The following is a 13,962-nucleotide window of genomic DNA, read 5'->3' on the forward strand; positions in this document are numbered from 1 at the left end:
CGTAAATCTGGAAATGTGTCTGGTTCCATGGGTGTTGCATGGGGACACCCACAGCAACACCCATGGAACACCCATGTCACGCAAAGTGCTGCATGTAAAGGGGCCGTATTTACAAAGGTGGCTTTTCCTGTCCTTGTAAATATGGAGCAGTGAAATATGCCAACAGTATGTCACAAAAAGGGACGTACTGGTGGCGCAGTGGGCTTGTAAATCTGCCCCACGGTGCGTCCGGCACAGGTAATAGAGGTGGTGCTGTGGTGCAGTGGGGCGGGGTGGGTGGGAGGGGAATGGACAGATGATGGGATTGTAAAAATAAATAAAACCACTTACCTTGTGCTCGCGGCATCGCCGGACTATGTGGTGAGTGCAAGGTAAGTGGTTCAATTTTTATTTAACTTGCCCTACCCAGTAGTCTGTCTACTTCTCGCCCACCGCCCCACCCCGCCCAACCACCCCACAGTGCCCCACCGCTATTAACTGCGCCTTCTAACAACTGTTCGCTAAAGTGCTGCGTGCTCATGCAAGAACACTTTGTGTACATGCACAGCAGTAAGGTAAATCGTGCCCTATTGCGCACATTGCAAGATAAGTGCCACGTACTGCACCACGGTGATTGAAAAGCATTTATGTGTGTACCAGTGCAGGTAGCCAAATTCTAACAGCTGCGCTAACATAGCCAAGTACTAACTAATTGTTCGCTAAAGTGCCAAGCGCAAGGCGCTTTGTAAACATGCATAGCAGTAAAGTGCGATGTGCTCTGATGTAAGAACTCTTTCCTTGTTCTATAACCAGGTTGTCGAGCCAATATCTATCATGCACATTCTCGGGATGACAAACTGATCACTAAAGTGCCTTGTGCTGGTTCAAAAGCGCTATGTAAAATGCATGGCAATAAAGTGCAAAGTGCCCTGGTGTAAGAACTCTTTCCATGCACTACAACCAGATGGTCAGGCCATGTCTATGATGAGCATTCTTGGCATAGTGCTAAACGTTTTCACGTGGCCGTCCCCGTCAGTGGGCAGACATCGCGCAGGAACCTTCCAGCATCAGCGAAGAACTTGCCAGTCCGTGCTGATTTTGCTGTCATTAAACCTGTATTTTTGTAAATTGCAGAGTTTGCACCCACATACGTGTGTCATGCATTAGGCCCATTGTGCGGCACAAGTCACACAGAGGGGCTAAGGGCACCAAGAAGGGCACAAGTCACATGGAGTTCCACGGGGCGCATAGAAACTCAGGGGCAGATTTACAAGAAAGTGACGCATCTGTAGAGATGCGTCACTTTCCCTGCGCCAACTTGCCAAATCCTTGCGTCACCATGGATGCGCCGTATTTACAATACGGCGCACCAAGGCGCAAGGATTGACAGATGTGTCAGAAATTCTGACGCATCTGTTGACGGAAAAGTCACGCATTGCTGGAGTCGTGTCGCAAGCACGACGCAACTCCAGCAATGCTCAGGGCCGCCCTATGCTTAACACACTGCGTCAATTCTTACGCCTGCTTCAAGCAGGCGCAGGGTTTTGACGCAGCATGGACGTAAAAGTGACTCCGTGAAATCTTGTAGATTTCACTGCGTCACTTTTGCGGGGCTTCCTGCGACAGAACGCCCACCCTGCATACATTAAACCTGACGCAGGTTTAATTTGGCGCAGGGCTTCACAACGTGACGCATCTCCCTAGATGCGTCACGTTGTAAATGGGCCGCAACTTTTACGCTGCCGCTGCGTCACAAAAGTGACGCAACAACGGTGCAAAAGTGACGCAAGGAGCTTGTAAATCTGCCCCTCAGTACATTAAAAGGAGCACAGGTCACATAGAGAGAGAGGCCAAGAATGGCACAGTCCAAAGACAGAGGCCCAGAATGGCACCGTCCAAAGTGAGAGGCACAGAATGGCACAGTCCAAAGAGAGAGGCCCAGAATGGCACAGTCCAAAGACAGAGGCCCAGAATGGCAAAGTCCAAAGACAGAGACCCAGAATGGCACAGTCCAAAGTGAGAGGCACAGAATGGCACAGTCTAAAGAGAGAGGCCCAGAATGGCACAGTCCAAAGACAGAGGCCCAGGATGGCAAAATCCAAAGTGAGAGGCACAGAATGGCACAGTCCAAAGAGAGAGGCCCAGAATGGCACAGTCCAAAGACAGAGGCCCAGAATGGCACAGTCCAAAGTGAGAGGCACAGAATGGCACAGTCCAAACAGAGAGGCCCGGAATGGCACAGTCCAAAGACAGAGGCCCAGAATGGCACAGTACAAAGAGAGAGGCACAGAATGGCACAGTCCAAAGAGAGAGGCCCAGAATGGCTCAGTCCCAAGTGAGAGGCACAGAATGGCACAGTCCAAAGAGAGAGGCCCAGAATGGCACAGTCCAAAGACAGAGGCCCAGAATGGCACAGTCCAAAGACAGAGGCCCAGAATGGCACAGTCCAAAGTGAGAGGCACAGAATGGCACAGTCCAAACAGAGAGGCCCGGAATGGCACAGTCCAAAGACAGAGGCCCAGAATGGCACAGTACAAAGAGAGAGGCACAGAATGGCACAGTCCAAAGAGAGAGGCCCAGAATGGCTCAGTCCAAAGTGAGAGGCACAGAATGGCACAGTCCAAAGAGAGAGGCCCAGAATGGCACAGTCCAAAGACAGAGGCCCAGAATGGCACAGTCCAAAGTGAGAGGCACAGAATGGCACAGTCCAAACAGAGAGGCCCGGAATGGCACAGTCCAAAGACAGAGGCCCAGAATGGCACAGTACAAAGAGAGAGGCACAGAATGGCACAGTCCAAAGAGAGAGGCCCAGAATGGCACAGTCCAAAGAGAGAGGCCCAGAATGGCACAGTCCAAAGTGAGAGGCACAGAATGGCACAGTCCAAAGAGAGGGGCCCAGAATGGCACAGTCCAAAGACAGAGGCCCAGAATGGCAAAATCCAAAGTGAGAGGCACAGAATGGCACAGTCCAAAGAGAGAGGCCCAGAATGGCACAGCCCAAAGACAGAGGCCCAGAATGGCACAGTCCAAAGTGAGAGGCACAGAATGGCACAGTCCAAACAGAGAGGCCCGGAATGGCACAGTCCAAATACAGAGGCCCAGAATGGCACAGTACAAAGAGAGAGGCACAGAATGGCACAGTCCAAAGAGAGAGGCCCAGAATGGCTCAGTCCAAAGTGAGAGGCACAGAATGGCACAGTCCAAAGAGAGAGGCCCCGAATGGCACAGTCCAAAGACAGAGGCCCAGAATGGCACAGTCCAAAGTGAGAGGCACAGAATGGCACAGTCCAAACAGAGAGGCCCGGAATGGCACAGTCCAAAGACAGAGGCCCAGAATGGCACAGTACAAAGAGAGAGGCACAGAATGGCACAGTCCAAAGAGAGAGGCCCCGAATGGCTCAGTCCAAAGACAGAGGCACAGAATGGCACAGTCCAAAGACAGAGGCCCAGAATGGCACAGTCCAAAGTGAGAGGCCCGGAATGGCACAGTCCAAATACAGAGGCCCAGAATGGCACAGTACAAAGAGAGAGGCACAGAATGGCACAGTCCAAAGAGAGAGGCCCAGAATGGCTCAGTCCAAAGTGAGAGGCACAGAATGGCACAGTCCAAAGAGAGAGGCCCCGAATGGCACAGTCCAAAGACAGAGGCCCAGAATGGCACAGTCCAAAGTGAGAGGCACAGAATGGCACAGTCCAAACAGAGAGGCCCGGAATGGCACAGTCCAAAGACAGAGGCCCAGAATGGCACAGTACAAAGAGAGAGGCACAGAATGGCACAGTCCAAAGAGAGAGGCCCCGAATGGCTCAGTCCAAAGACAGAGGCACAGAATGGCACAGTCCAAAGACAGAGGCCCAGAATGGCACAGTCCAAAGTGAGAGGCCCAGAATGGCACAGTCCAAAGACAGAGGCCGAGGATGGCACAGTCCAAAAAGAGAGGTACAGAATGGCACAGTGCAAAGACAGAGGCCCACAATGGCAAAGTCCAAAGAGAAAGGCTCTGAATGGCAAAGTCCAAAGTGAGAGGCCCAGAATGGCACAGTCCAAAGAGAGAGGCCCAGAATGACACAGGCCAAATAGAGAGGCACAGAATGGCACAGGCCAAATAGAGAGGCCCTGAGTGGCACAGTCCAAAGAGAGAGGCCCAGAATGGCACAGTCCAAAGAGAGAGGCCCAGAATGGCACAGTCCAAAGAGAGAGGCACAAGTCATATACAAAGACACAAGGCACATAGCAGGTCGTGTGGCACACAGAGAGGCAAAGATCGCATAGAAAGACACAGGGAAATTGTGGGGCAAGGAAGGACACGGCACATAGAAAAGTACAGTACCCATATAGAGGTATAGGGCACAAGGAATAGCAAAAGGCACAGGAAGAGGAACAGCACAGATAGAGGGGCAGGAACAGTCTTATGTTGAGGCAGAGGTCACATAGAGGGGCATAGGACACCCAGATTGGCACAGGGCACAAAGAGAGACACAAGGCCAAGAACAGTGCAGGCCACTTTGAGAGGCACAGGGCAAATACAGTGGCATAAGGCACCTAGAGAGGCAACTGCCATCGAGAGGGCCAAGGAAAACACAGAGAGGCACTGGGCACATAGAGAGGCATAGGGCACACAGAGAAGCACACAGGGAGGTATATAGAGAGGCGCAAGATAATAGAATGGCATAGGGCACAACAACTATCACAGAACATATAGAGAGAGATGCAGGGCACAAAGAGCACAAGGGACACAGAGAGGAACAGGGGCTGTAATGCACAGGGTAGAAACAGACACTTAACACGTCGATGAGCATAGAGCTAGCAGAGGGGACATGCACATTGAAAGGCACATATCAATAAAGAGCTCAAACCAAATGGGTGTCCATATGGTGCACAGAAGAGCACATAGAGAAGCACAGGCCACCAACATGGGCACATGGCAGGTAGAAAGGCACAGGGTGCATAGAGAGGCACAATTCATCAAGAAGAGCAGAGGTCCCATTGAAAGGCATAAAGAACAACACTGTGCACAGAGAGTAGCATGGAGCATGTAGAAAGACACAAGGTACATTGTCGGGCTAAGGGCAAGGAGAGAGTTAAAGGCACATAGAAAGGCACAGGGCACATTGTTGGACACGGTACACATGGAGTGGCTCCGGGCATGTGGAAAGACATAGGCACATAGAAGAGCACAAAGCACATTGAGGGACACAGAGCACATAGAGATGAACAGGGAACATATGTGTGCTGCATTCTGCAGCACACACGGAAGGAGCAAAACACCTCCATTGATTGTTTTTGTGCAAGAAGGTGTCCCTTCCTGCACAACAACAATCATTCCTACAATGCAGACACCCTTGCATAATGAATCAAGAGTGCCAGCGTTGGCGCAAGGCAGCCAAAATGTCACCAACACAGTGGGAAAGGACGGGAATACTCTGCATATCATAAATACCATGCACTCCTACCCTTTCCTTTTGACACAGGGCAGCACAGCAAAGAGACTTAGGGCAAGATGTACGGCCTGCCAAATAGCTCCCTGCAAATTGACTCGCAATTTGCGAGGCGCTATTTGGCATGTACAACAGTGTGTTTAACACTGTTTGCGATTCTCAATGGGGTCGCAAATTGCGAGGCTCATGAATATTAATACATTAGTACATAGCTTTGCGGTCGCTATTAGGAAGGGAACGCCCCTTCCTAATAGCGAGTCACAAAACAGTATTTTGCGAGTCACAATTTATTTGCAAGTCGCAAAATTCTGTTTGTACATGGGCCCATGCTTGTTAGCATGCGCAAACGGGTCTAAGACCCGTATGCGCACTCTAAAAAGTGTCGTACATCTGGCCCTTACTGCGCTGCCCTGCATCAAAAAACTTGCAAATGAGGCCCACAGTGCATAAAAAGAGGTACAGGGCATAGGTCCCACAGAGAAGCACGGGGCACATAGAGAGGCACCTAGAAGGTCACACGGCACACAAAGAGGTACAGGACGCATAGAGAGACACAGGGCAGAAAAAGTGCACAAGACACACACAGAGGTACAGGACTAGAGATGCACAGGGTGCACACAAAGACACAGAGCCCATAGAATGGCACATGGTACGGAAAGGGGACAGGGCACAGAGAGGGGCAGAAGGCATATTGGAAGGTACATGGGACATAAAAGAGCATAAGGCAAATGGAAGAGTACAGGCACATAAAAGGGCACATTGCACATACAGATGCACAGGGCGCATAAAGCGGCCCATGACAGACTGAGGAGCATGAGTTACATAGAAGAGCACGTAGTGTGGCAATGGGTGTATAGAAAGGCACAGAGAACGTAGGGCGCTGGAATGGTAACGGGCACATAATAGATAACACAGGACACAGATTGGCACATGACACATAGTGCTGAACATGTCGCCTAAAAGGCAACAAGCCATAGGAATGGACCATAGAGGGTCTCATATAAAAATGCACATGGCATATTTAGCAGCACAGGGCGCGTAGAGAAGCTCAGGGCATATACAGAAGCACAGGGTAAATTGTGGGACACAGGGCACAGAGAGATGTACAAGACACAAGGAGCCAGATGTACTAATCAAATGGTCACAAAAGTGGTCACAAATTATGCACCAACTTTTTACAACCAGTATTTTATTTAGCAAACTGACCTATGTACTAATAAGTTGATTCCCAGGGTGTCGCAGAACAACCTGCCAAATCAAAATTCATTAGGCAGGTCACAATTTGCAATCTCCTGAGATAGGATACAATCATATGGATGGTGGCCTGCAAGGGACAACAGACCACCATCGCTGTGACTGCATTTCTTTGAAACTGGGGCTGTTGAAAAAAATCGATTTTGTAAAACTTCAGCGAGAACAGGCAATGGCCCCCTGGACCACTGTCTACTCGCCCTGAAGCTGCGACCCTGATTCACGAAAGGGAAGGGGTTCAAGGGAACTCCTTCCTCTTTGCAAGTCAGTTATCTCCCCAACTTGGGAGTTGGTAACTGAGCAATGGTTTGCGACTGAAATTGCGGTTGCAAACCATTGATACATACCATACTGCCTTGGAATAAGGAAGGAACACCCTTTGCGTGTCCCATCCGAACCATAATTTGGTATAGGTTTGTAAGCCCATTTTGCAATTTGAAAAAAAAATTCAAAATCGGAAAATAGGGTAAGTGCAGTAGAAAACTACATTTTGGAGTCGCAAATACTATGATTTTGTGAATCGCAGGGTTTGCGACCACAAAATCACTTGGTACATCTGGCTTGTAGTCCAGTTGATGGGACATTAGGAGGCTCAGGACATGTTGAGAGGCAAGGAGCACATAGAAGGACACATAGCACATACAGACACAAAGAGAACAAGGGGGCAGGATACATATTGGGGTGACAGTATGCTGCATAGAGAGCCACTGGTCACATCAAGTGGCACAGGACACATACTGAGATACAGTGCACACTGACTGGCAGAGGGTACGGGGAGGGGCAGAGAGCTGAGACGAGACATAGAGAAGCACAGGGAACACAGTGTGGCCCACAGCACCTAAGGGGCGCCGGGCACACTGGGGGCACAGAGGAAGATACATGTTACTTAGAGAGATACAGGGAACATAGAGAGCCAGAGGGCACATGTATTGGACACAAGGCACATGTAGATGTGCAGGGCACATAAAAGAGAAAAACACCCTGGGAGGGGGGCAGGGGACTGAGAGACACAGAGCTTGCCTAGAGACACATCGCACATATTGCTGCACAGGTCATATTAAGGGGCACAGACCATGTCGAAAGAGGCAGATGGAACATGGAGGGGAACATAGGCAGATTTGGGGGCACAGGCACATACAGGGAGGGGCACAAGGCATTTATAGAGGAACATCGAAAACAAATGGACACAGGGTACTTGGAGGGTAACAGAGAACAGTAGGGGCAGGGCACAAAGTGTGACACAGGGCACTTACAGGGGCACAGGGCACTTACAGGGGCACTTGGTGCTGCACAGCACGCATAAAGAAGTGGCATGGGCATACATATAGACAAACCCGGCACATAGAAGGGGGGTGATCAAAGGGGGCCACCGGGCACTTAGAGAGGCACAGCAAAAATTGCGCTGCACAGTGCACATAAAGATGGCACAGGGAACAGGGAGGGACACTTGACACCTAGAGGGGCACAGGGCACAAAGAGGGGCACATAGAATGGTAAAAGGTATATAGAAAGGAACCTGTACAGAGAGTGCACTAAACACACAATTGCATAGGGGGCACTGAGAAGCACTGTACCCATCAAGAGGCACTGAGTACAAAAAGGAGCAAAGGGGATGTCGCCAGGCATGGGGCATCTAGAGGTTCAGATACAGGGCATTTTGATGTTTCACAGATACTAATGAAGAATGCTTTCCACAGGCAGTGTTAACATTGTAAAAATGGCAAAATAATTAAGTAATATTATATCATAATGTGCCGCATAACTCCGCGTAATTTGCCTTTTCTTCTTGCCTAATATAGTGAACCTGCTGCATAATTTGGTCCTCCCATGCCGCATAATTCCAGAAGCCCTGCCAATAGGTGATGCTCAACAAAATGAAGACATTGAGCCACATGTATCAACCAATTTTGCGTTTGCAAACGGCCCGTTTGCGAACACAAAAAAGGCTTTTTACATGTATCAAAACCCATTTTGCGATTCAGTAAACTGTTACCAAATCGCAAAATGGGTTTGCGATTCGGTATTTGGAAGGGGTGTGTTTAGGGCACCCCTTCCAAATAGCGAATCCTAATGGTATGTATGAATGTTTTGTGACCGTGAATACGGTCGCAAAACATTTGCATTTTGCCACCTACTTCAAGTAGGTGGTAGCTCATTTGCAAGTGGAAAGGGGACCCCAAGGGACCCCTTCCCCTTTGGGAATGGTAGTAAAAACGTTTTTAAGAGCAGGCAGTGGCCCCATGGACCACTGCCTGCTCTTAAAAAATGAAAAGTAAACTTTTCTTTTTTTTTTTAAGGAAAACGAGCTGCATTTAAAAAAAAGATTGCTTTATTTAAAAGCATTCAGGGACATGGTGGCCACTATCTCAGTGATTCCAGCGATTCCTAGGGTATCGCAAATTGCGATCTACATCATTAATATTAATGAGGCAGGTCGTTTTGCGACCCACTAGGAATTGGTATGGAATCGGTAAGGAATGGGAATTGCGATTAACTAATTGCGATTCTCAGAAAATCGCAATTAGGTAATCGCAATTTCCAAATGTGATACATGTGGCCCATTATCTTTCTAGAGCAGGGTGCTACCCTAGAGGGGCCTTTTCAGCAATTTTCCCCTGAACACCTACTCCCCAGGAAGCCACAGCTCTATACTGATATTTGTTCATTCACTTCTTTAACTGATCACGTGACGTTTACGATGGTGACAGCGAGGATCATACTGTTGATGGTTTTAATGAAGGTTAAATGACGTGATGTTTTAGATGCTGAAGGCAAAGCATATACTGCTGATGGTGGCCCAAGAGCAATGCACAGTGACCTTTCACCCCCCATATGCCAGGCATGCACCTCGGAGGAGATGCTCCAGGGAAGGGACACAGCCACGGGAGCGAGCAGTCTGACCTCACTGGGCGAGGACCCGCACGCAGAGGAGCGGGATGACGCAGGTATTACCGGAAGCACTCTCTTCACTTGGTCATCACTGTCCTTAAATCTAATCATTTCTTTGGTCATAATGATGTGCACATTGTTGAAGACACCTGCACCCTTTCCTTGCAGACTTTGGACCGGTGTCAGTCGTAGAATTCATTAAAGCTCGAAGGTGTTCCCTGCAGGAAGGTGCAAAGTTCTCCATCAGGGGGATATATGAATGCATGAATTAATGAATGAATGAATGAATGAATGGATGATATTTATGAAGAAAGAGCCTTTTTATCATATTATAAAGAGATCCAGTAGGTGAGCAGAAAAATAAAAAAGTTAAGGGTGTTGAAAAAACTGAAATTTTCAAGTTTTTCATTGCTTCCCGAAGAAATTTGGGTGCCATTGTTTTCCGTATAAACTCAATAGATTTCATGCTTTGCTGCAGAGAATGAACAAGATGCAAATTCTGCTCAAACGTGGCACAAAGGAGCCCCTGGCAGAGTTACAACATTAAAATATTGTTCCCCTGCCAGCTGTCCATATATAATCCAGTGCACTGAGTCTTGACAATATTGTGTCAGACAACTTAGGCAAGATTTACTGAGGGCTTCCACAAGCGCTGTGTAATTTGCGCTGTCCCTGTGAGCTTACCTCAAATGGGCGTAAAAGGTCAAGAGGTTGAGTTATCTAATTGCCACACCTTTTTACCTTCATCACAGGAATCAGATGAGTCTGTTAATTGGATCGTCATCACTAACACCTGTAAGCACATTCTACAGATATCCAGAATATTGTATTCATTGAGGAATGAGAATTGAGTAACACCAAAACATATCACAATTGTACACATTTACATTGGCTACTGCTGACGTAGTGTGAGTTAGTCAAGACTGCCAGACAGTATGATTGGTCGAACACTTTTAAGTATCTCTAATACTATACTGTATGAATCACCTGGAGTTCTCTGCAGATCCAGTGGAATGGAAAAACCTTCCTAACTACAAGTGGCCTGGTGTTCCTTTAGGGCAAAGCCTTTTTCATCCCAGGCCCTGTTATGCTTGCATAGCCTCCCTGCTTCATTTCTCATCCCAGACTCCTCCTACTCAAAGCTGGTTGGCTCGTGACATGACTTGACCGCCCAGTCTTACAAATTCCAGAAAAATTGGCTAAAAGTGCTGATCTGCCTGAGCTGAAGGGAACTTGGGTTATTTGCCCAATCTGTAAGAAGCTCACACTTGTTTGGCCCTTAAAATTAAAATTATGAATCACTAGACCTCAAAATGGGGTGAAAGTCATAAAATACTCCATATTTGAGGTGGCAAGGTTCCCAGATCCATCAATGTTGACCTTTAAAAGAATAATTGCCTTTCTCCTCCAAAATGCAGCGCCCCTAATCAGAACACCACGTGGCACAGCTGTCGGTTCTGAGGATGGGGCCAACATGCAGATGTTCTACGACAATGCCATCTCTATACAACAGGACCTTCCACGTCCTGTCCTTGAGGGCGCCATTTTATTTTTTTGAAGCTGACTTGTGGCATTCAAGCCAATGTGCATTCACCTTTCTTTTTAAGTCTCCTAATGCTTCTAGTGAGTCTGGAAATTGTTGGATTATTGTTCTCTGATGAAATGACATTACTTTGTATTTTTCTTTATTGAACAGCATAATCTGTTTTTGAACCACTGCTCCTGGCTTCTCCTTGCGAAACCTTCCCATGTATATTTCGTCAACCATAAATTCTCTGGCCTCCATTTCTCCCCACCAGCAAGGAAACATTCGACGGCCTCTGACGATTCTGAGACCAACACGCCATCGCCAGCATTGAGTAGAATTCCGCAAGCCTTATACCTGTGTGAAACCACAGATTCCCCCCAGAGAGTCAACGAAAGACCACAGATCCGGAGCCGGAGCCCAAGTCCCTCGTTGTTGTCTATGTCACAACCCAAGCTGGTCTCCTGGATGCCAGGTGAGTCCTTAAAACCAGTGCAACATCCTGTAAAACCAATGCAACTTCCTGCAAAACCAGTGCAACGTCCTTTAAAACCAATGCAACTTCCTATGACAGAGCAAATTTCAGTTTTTCTATCTGCTGAGTTGCAAACACAACTGCTAAACTTCTGAATATAGCATTATTCAAAAGCATACAAAATAGTCACAAACATGAACCATCATTTCAACAATGTATTGGTGATACAGTCAATGCACCATCAGAGTGGTAGCTGGCTTCGGGAAGTAGAAATATACTTTTACTGCATTGTGCTGTAGTATTCTTTAAAGAAGTGCGTCTTCAGGTCTTTCTGAAATTGGAGCCGGGTTGGAGCAGTCCTGGTGGATACAGGAGTGTCATTTCCAGATCCTGGGTGCACAGATGGAGACAGCCTGCTACCTTCTTTTTCTTTTTTACGCTTATAAGCCTCCAGATTGTATCTGTGCCAAGAGCCAACGGGGTTAGTGATCTTGTCAGTGAGATAGTCAGGATTGCTAGTCATGAGGGCTTTGTAGATAATGCAGCTGGTTGTGAAGATGGAGTGGGCCTAAAACAAATCATACCAGTGTTTCCCCTTGGTGGCATGCTTCATCATTGAATCCAGTATGGGTGTAAACATGGATTGATGAATACTGATTCATCAATCCATTTTTACACCTATAAGTGCTCCCAGGTAACCCGTAGGTTGCGGCATGCTCTGTTCTGTAGCCCAACAAGAAGGATCCAATGATGAAGCATGCCACCAAGATGTGGAGGTCTAGTGTATGATCAACGGGCGGGCTCTTTTTGGCCCTTTACATGACAAGTAGGAATCATGTAAGCATTATCATTTCCCAGAAATGTCAGTGTGTGATTGAGTGTGTGTACATGTGTGGGAGCGAGTGGTTGTATTTTGAGGGGAAAACAAAAACCGCACACTGAGAAACAGACACGCTCCGACAAGGGACTGCTCTGTGATGCCTGTGTTACCATAATAATAAATAATAAATCCAGTATTTGTAAAGCACGAACAGCTACCCGAAGGCATCTCGGGTGCTGGGGGCCGTCGGGAAGATTAAGCAAGCTATTGCCCAGAGTCATATGGTGCTGGGCTGACCTGCCGCCGGTGCCAGGGATTGAACCGTGAGCCCCAGGTTCCAGCATCAGTCGCCCTGGCCGTGGCACCACACCATCAACACATCTACCCCCCAAGCAATTAATTGCCTCCATAGTACTACCCTTTCTGTTCAGCAGCGATGCTCCCAGACACTTTATGTAGGCATCTCTCTATTGGCCCTTAACTATCACCAATTCCTGTGGCTTGCTCCTCCTCAGTCTTTGTAGGACTTTGTAGGATTAATTTCCTGGTGACTACAAATCCACCACTTTCCATGGTTTGTTCTTCTGTCCTGGGAAGACCTCATAGACTAAAGACCCATCTGTCTCTAAATGTGCTTCAGTACCTTGCTCCTCCTCTCTCCTGAGGGACCCACTAAATCAATTCCTTATTGTCCTAGGTTATGCCTTTCTAGGGTTGCTTTTCACTTGCTGCTCCCTTCTAACACTTTGAGGCATGCAACTTAATCCATCCTTTTGGAGGCTTACACCTCTACCTTCTCATACATCTCAGCATCTAGACCCTGTAACCAAGCACGCCTGGAGTGATACAAATGTGTTCAGAAATCACCGCTTCATGAGAATCTTTCCTTGCCCTCTCTCAACTTTCCCACCTCATCTCCTTCCTATCCTGTGCAACTCTACCGGTTCTCCTTCTCACCTATGCTTACCATCTTCTTTCAAGAATAGCCTTCCTCTCCATGTGTAGTCTTGCTTCCAACACCTCTTACACTACTGCTCCCCACCTTTTGAATCCTCTCACTCTCCTGCTGCCACCAGATCCTCACCATTGTACTTCTCCCACTGCCTTCTCTAGGCCTCATCCTTAATCTACATCTGTCCTCTTCCCTCTTGCCATCACTCCCATACTTGTCTCCGCCTCTCTTCTCCTCTCTCGGTCTCCCTCTTCTCCATCCTAACACCATTTATTCCATGATCTAATTACACCCAGGCAAATAGGAGTGAAAGAGAGGTCTTCCCTCGCTCCCATACATTGGTGGTGCTCCGAAGTACACACTCAGGCCGATCTTCTAGATTAAAGAGAGTACTGGAGAAGATGGGGCTAGGAATGTTAGCTGCCATTTTGGTGAACGTTACTTTACACGTAGACTGTTCACTTCCTTTTTGCAATTGTTCGGTCTGGACTGGCCAGCACTGGAAAAGTAAAGGTGTTCCCATCAAAGCATCGATCAAAGGCATATTCACAGTCTGACGTGAATGTAGAGAAAAAGGGTCCTCAACCAGTGGTTAATTTGTAGAAACATGAGTGCCGGGGCTGTCAGGAGGCAGC

The 13,962-nt window shown here is 47.9% G+C and overlaps 1 protein-coding gene across 1 annotated transcript in view; it reads left to right on the forward strand.

The window, feature by feature from the left end:
* The window catches only part of PHACTR3 (phosphatase and actin regulator 3), a 584,477-nt gene that overhangs the window by 324,444 nt on the left and 246,071 nt on the right, over positions 1–13,962 (forward strand). Inside the window, exons 4-5 of the mRNA XM_085619467.1 lie at positions 9,429–9,611; positions 11,355–11,555. Coding sequence (XP_085475593.1) covers positions 9,429–9,611; positions 11,355–11,555 — 384 coding nt within the window. The remainder of the gene's footprint in view (positions 1–9,428; positions 9,612–11,354; positions 11,556–13,962) is intronic.

The sequence above is a fragment of the Triturus cristatus genome, chromosome 7, assembly GCF_964204655.1.
Source record: "Triturus cristatus chromosome 7, aTriCri1.1, whole genome shotgun sequence".
Taxonomy (NCBI): Eukaryota; Metazoa; Chordata; class Amphibia; order Caudata; family Salamandridae; genus Triturus; species Triturus cristatus.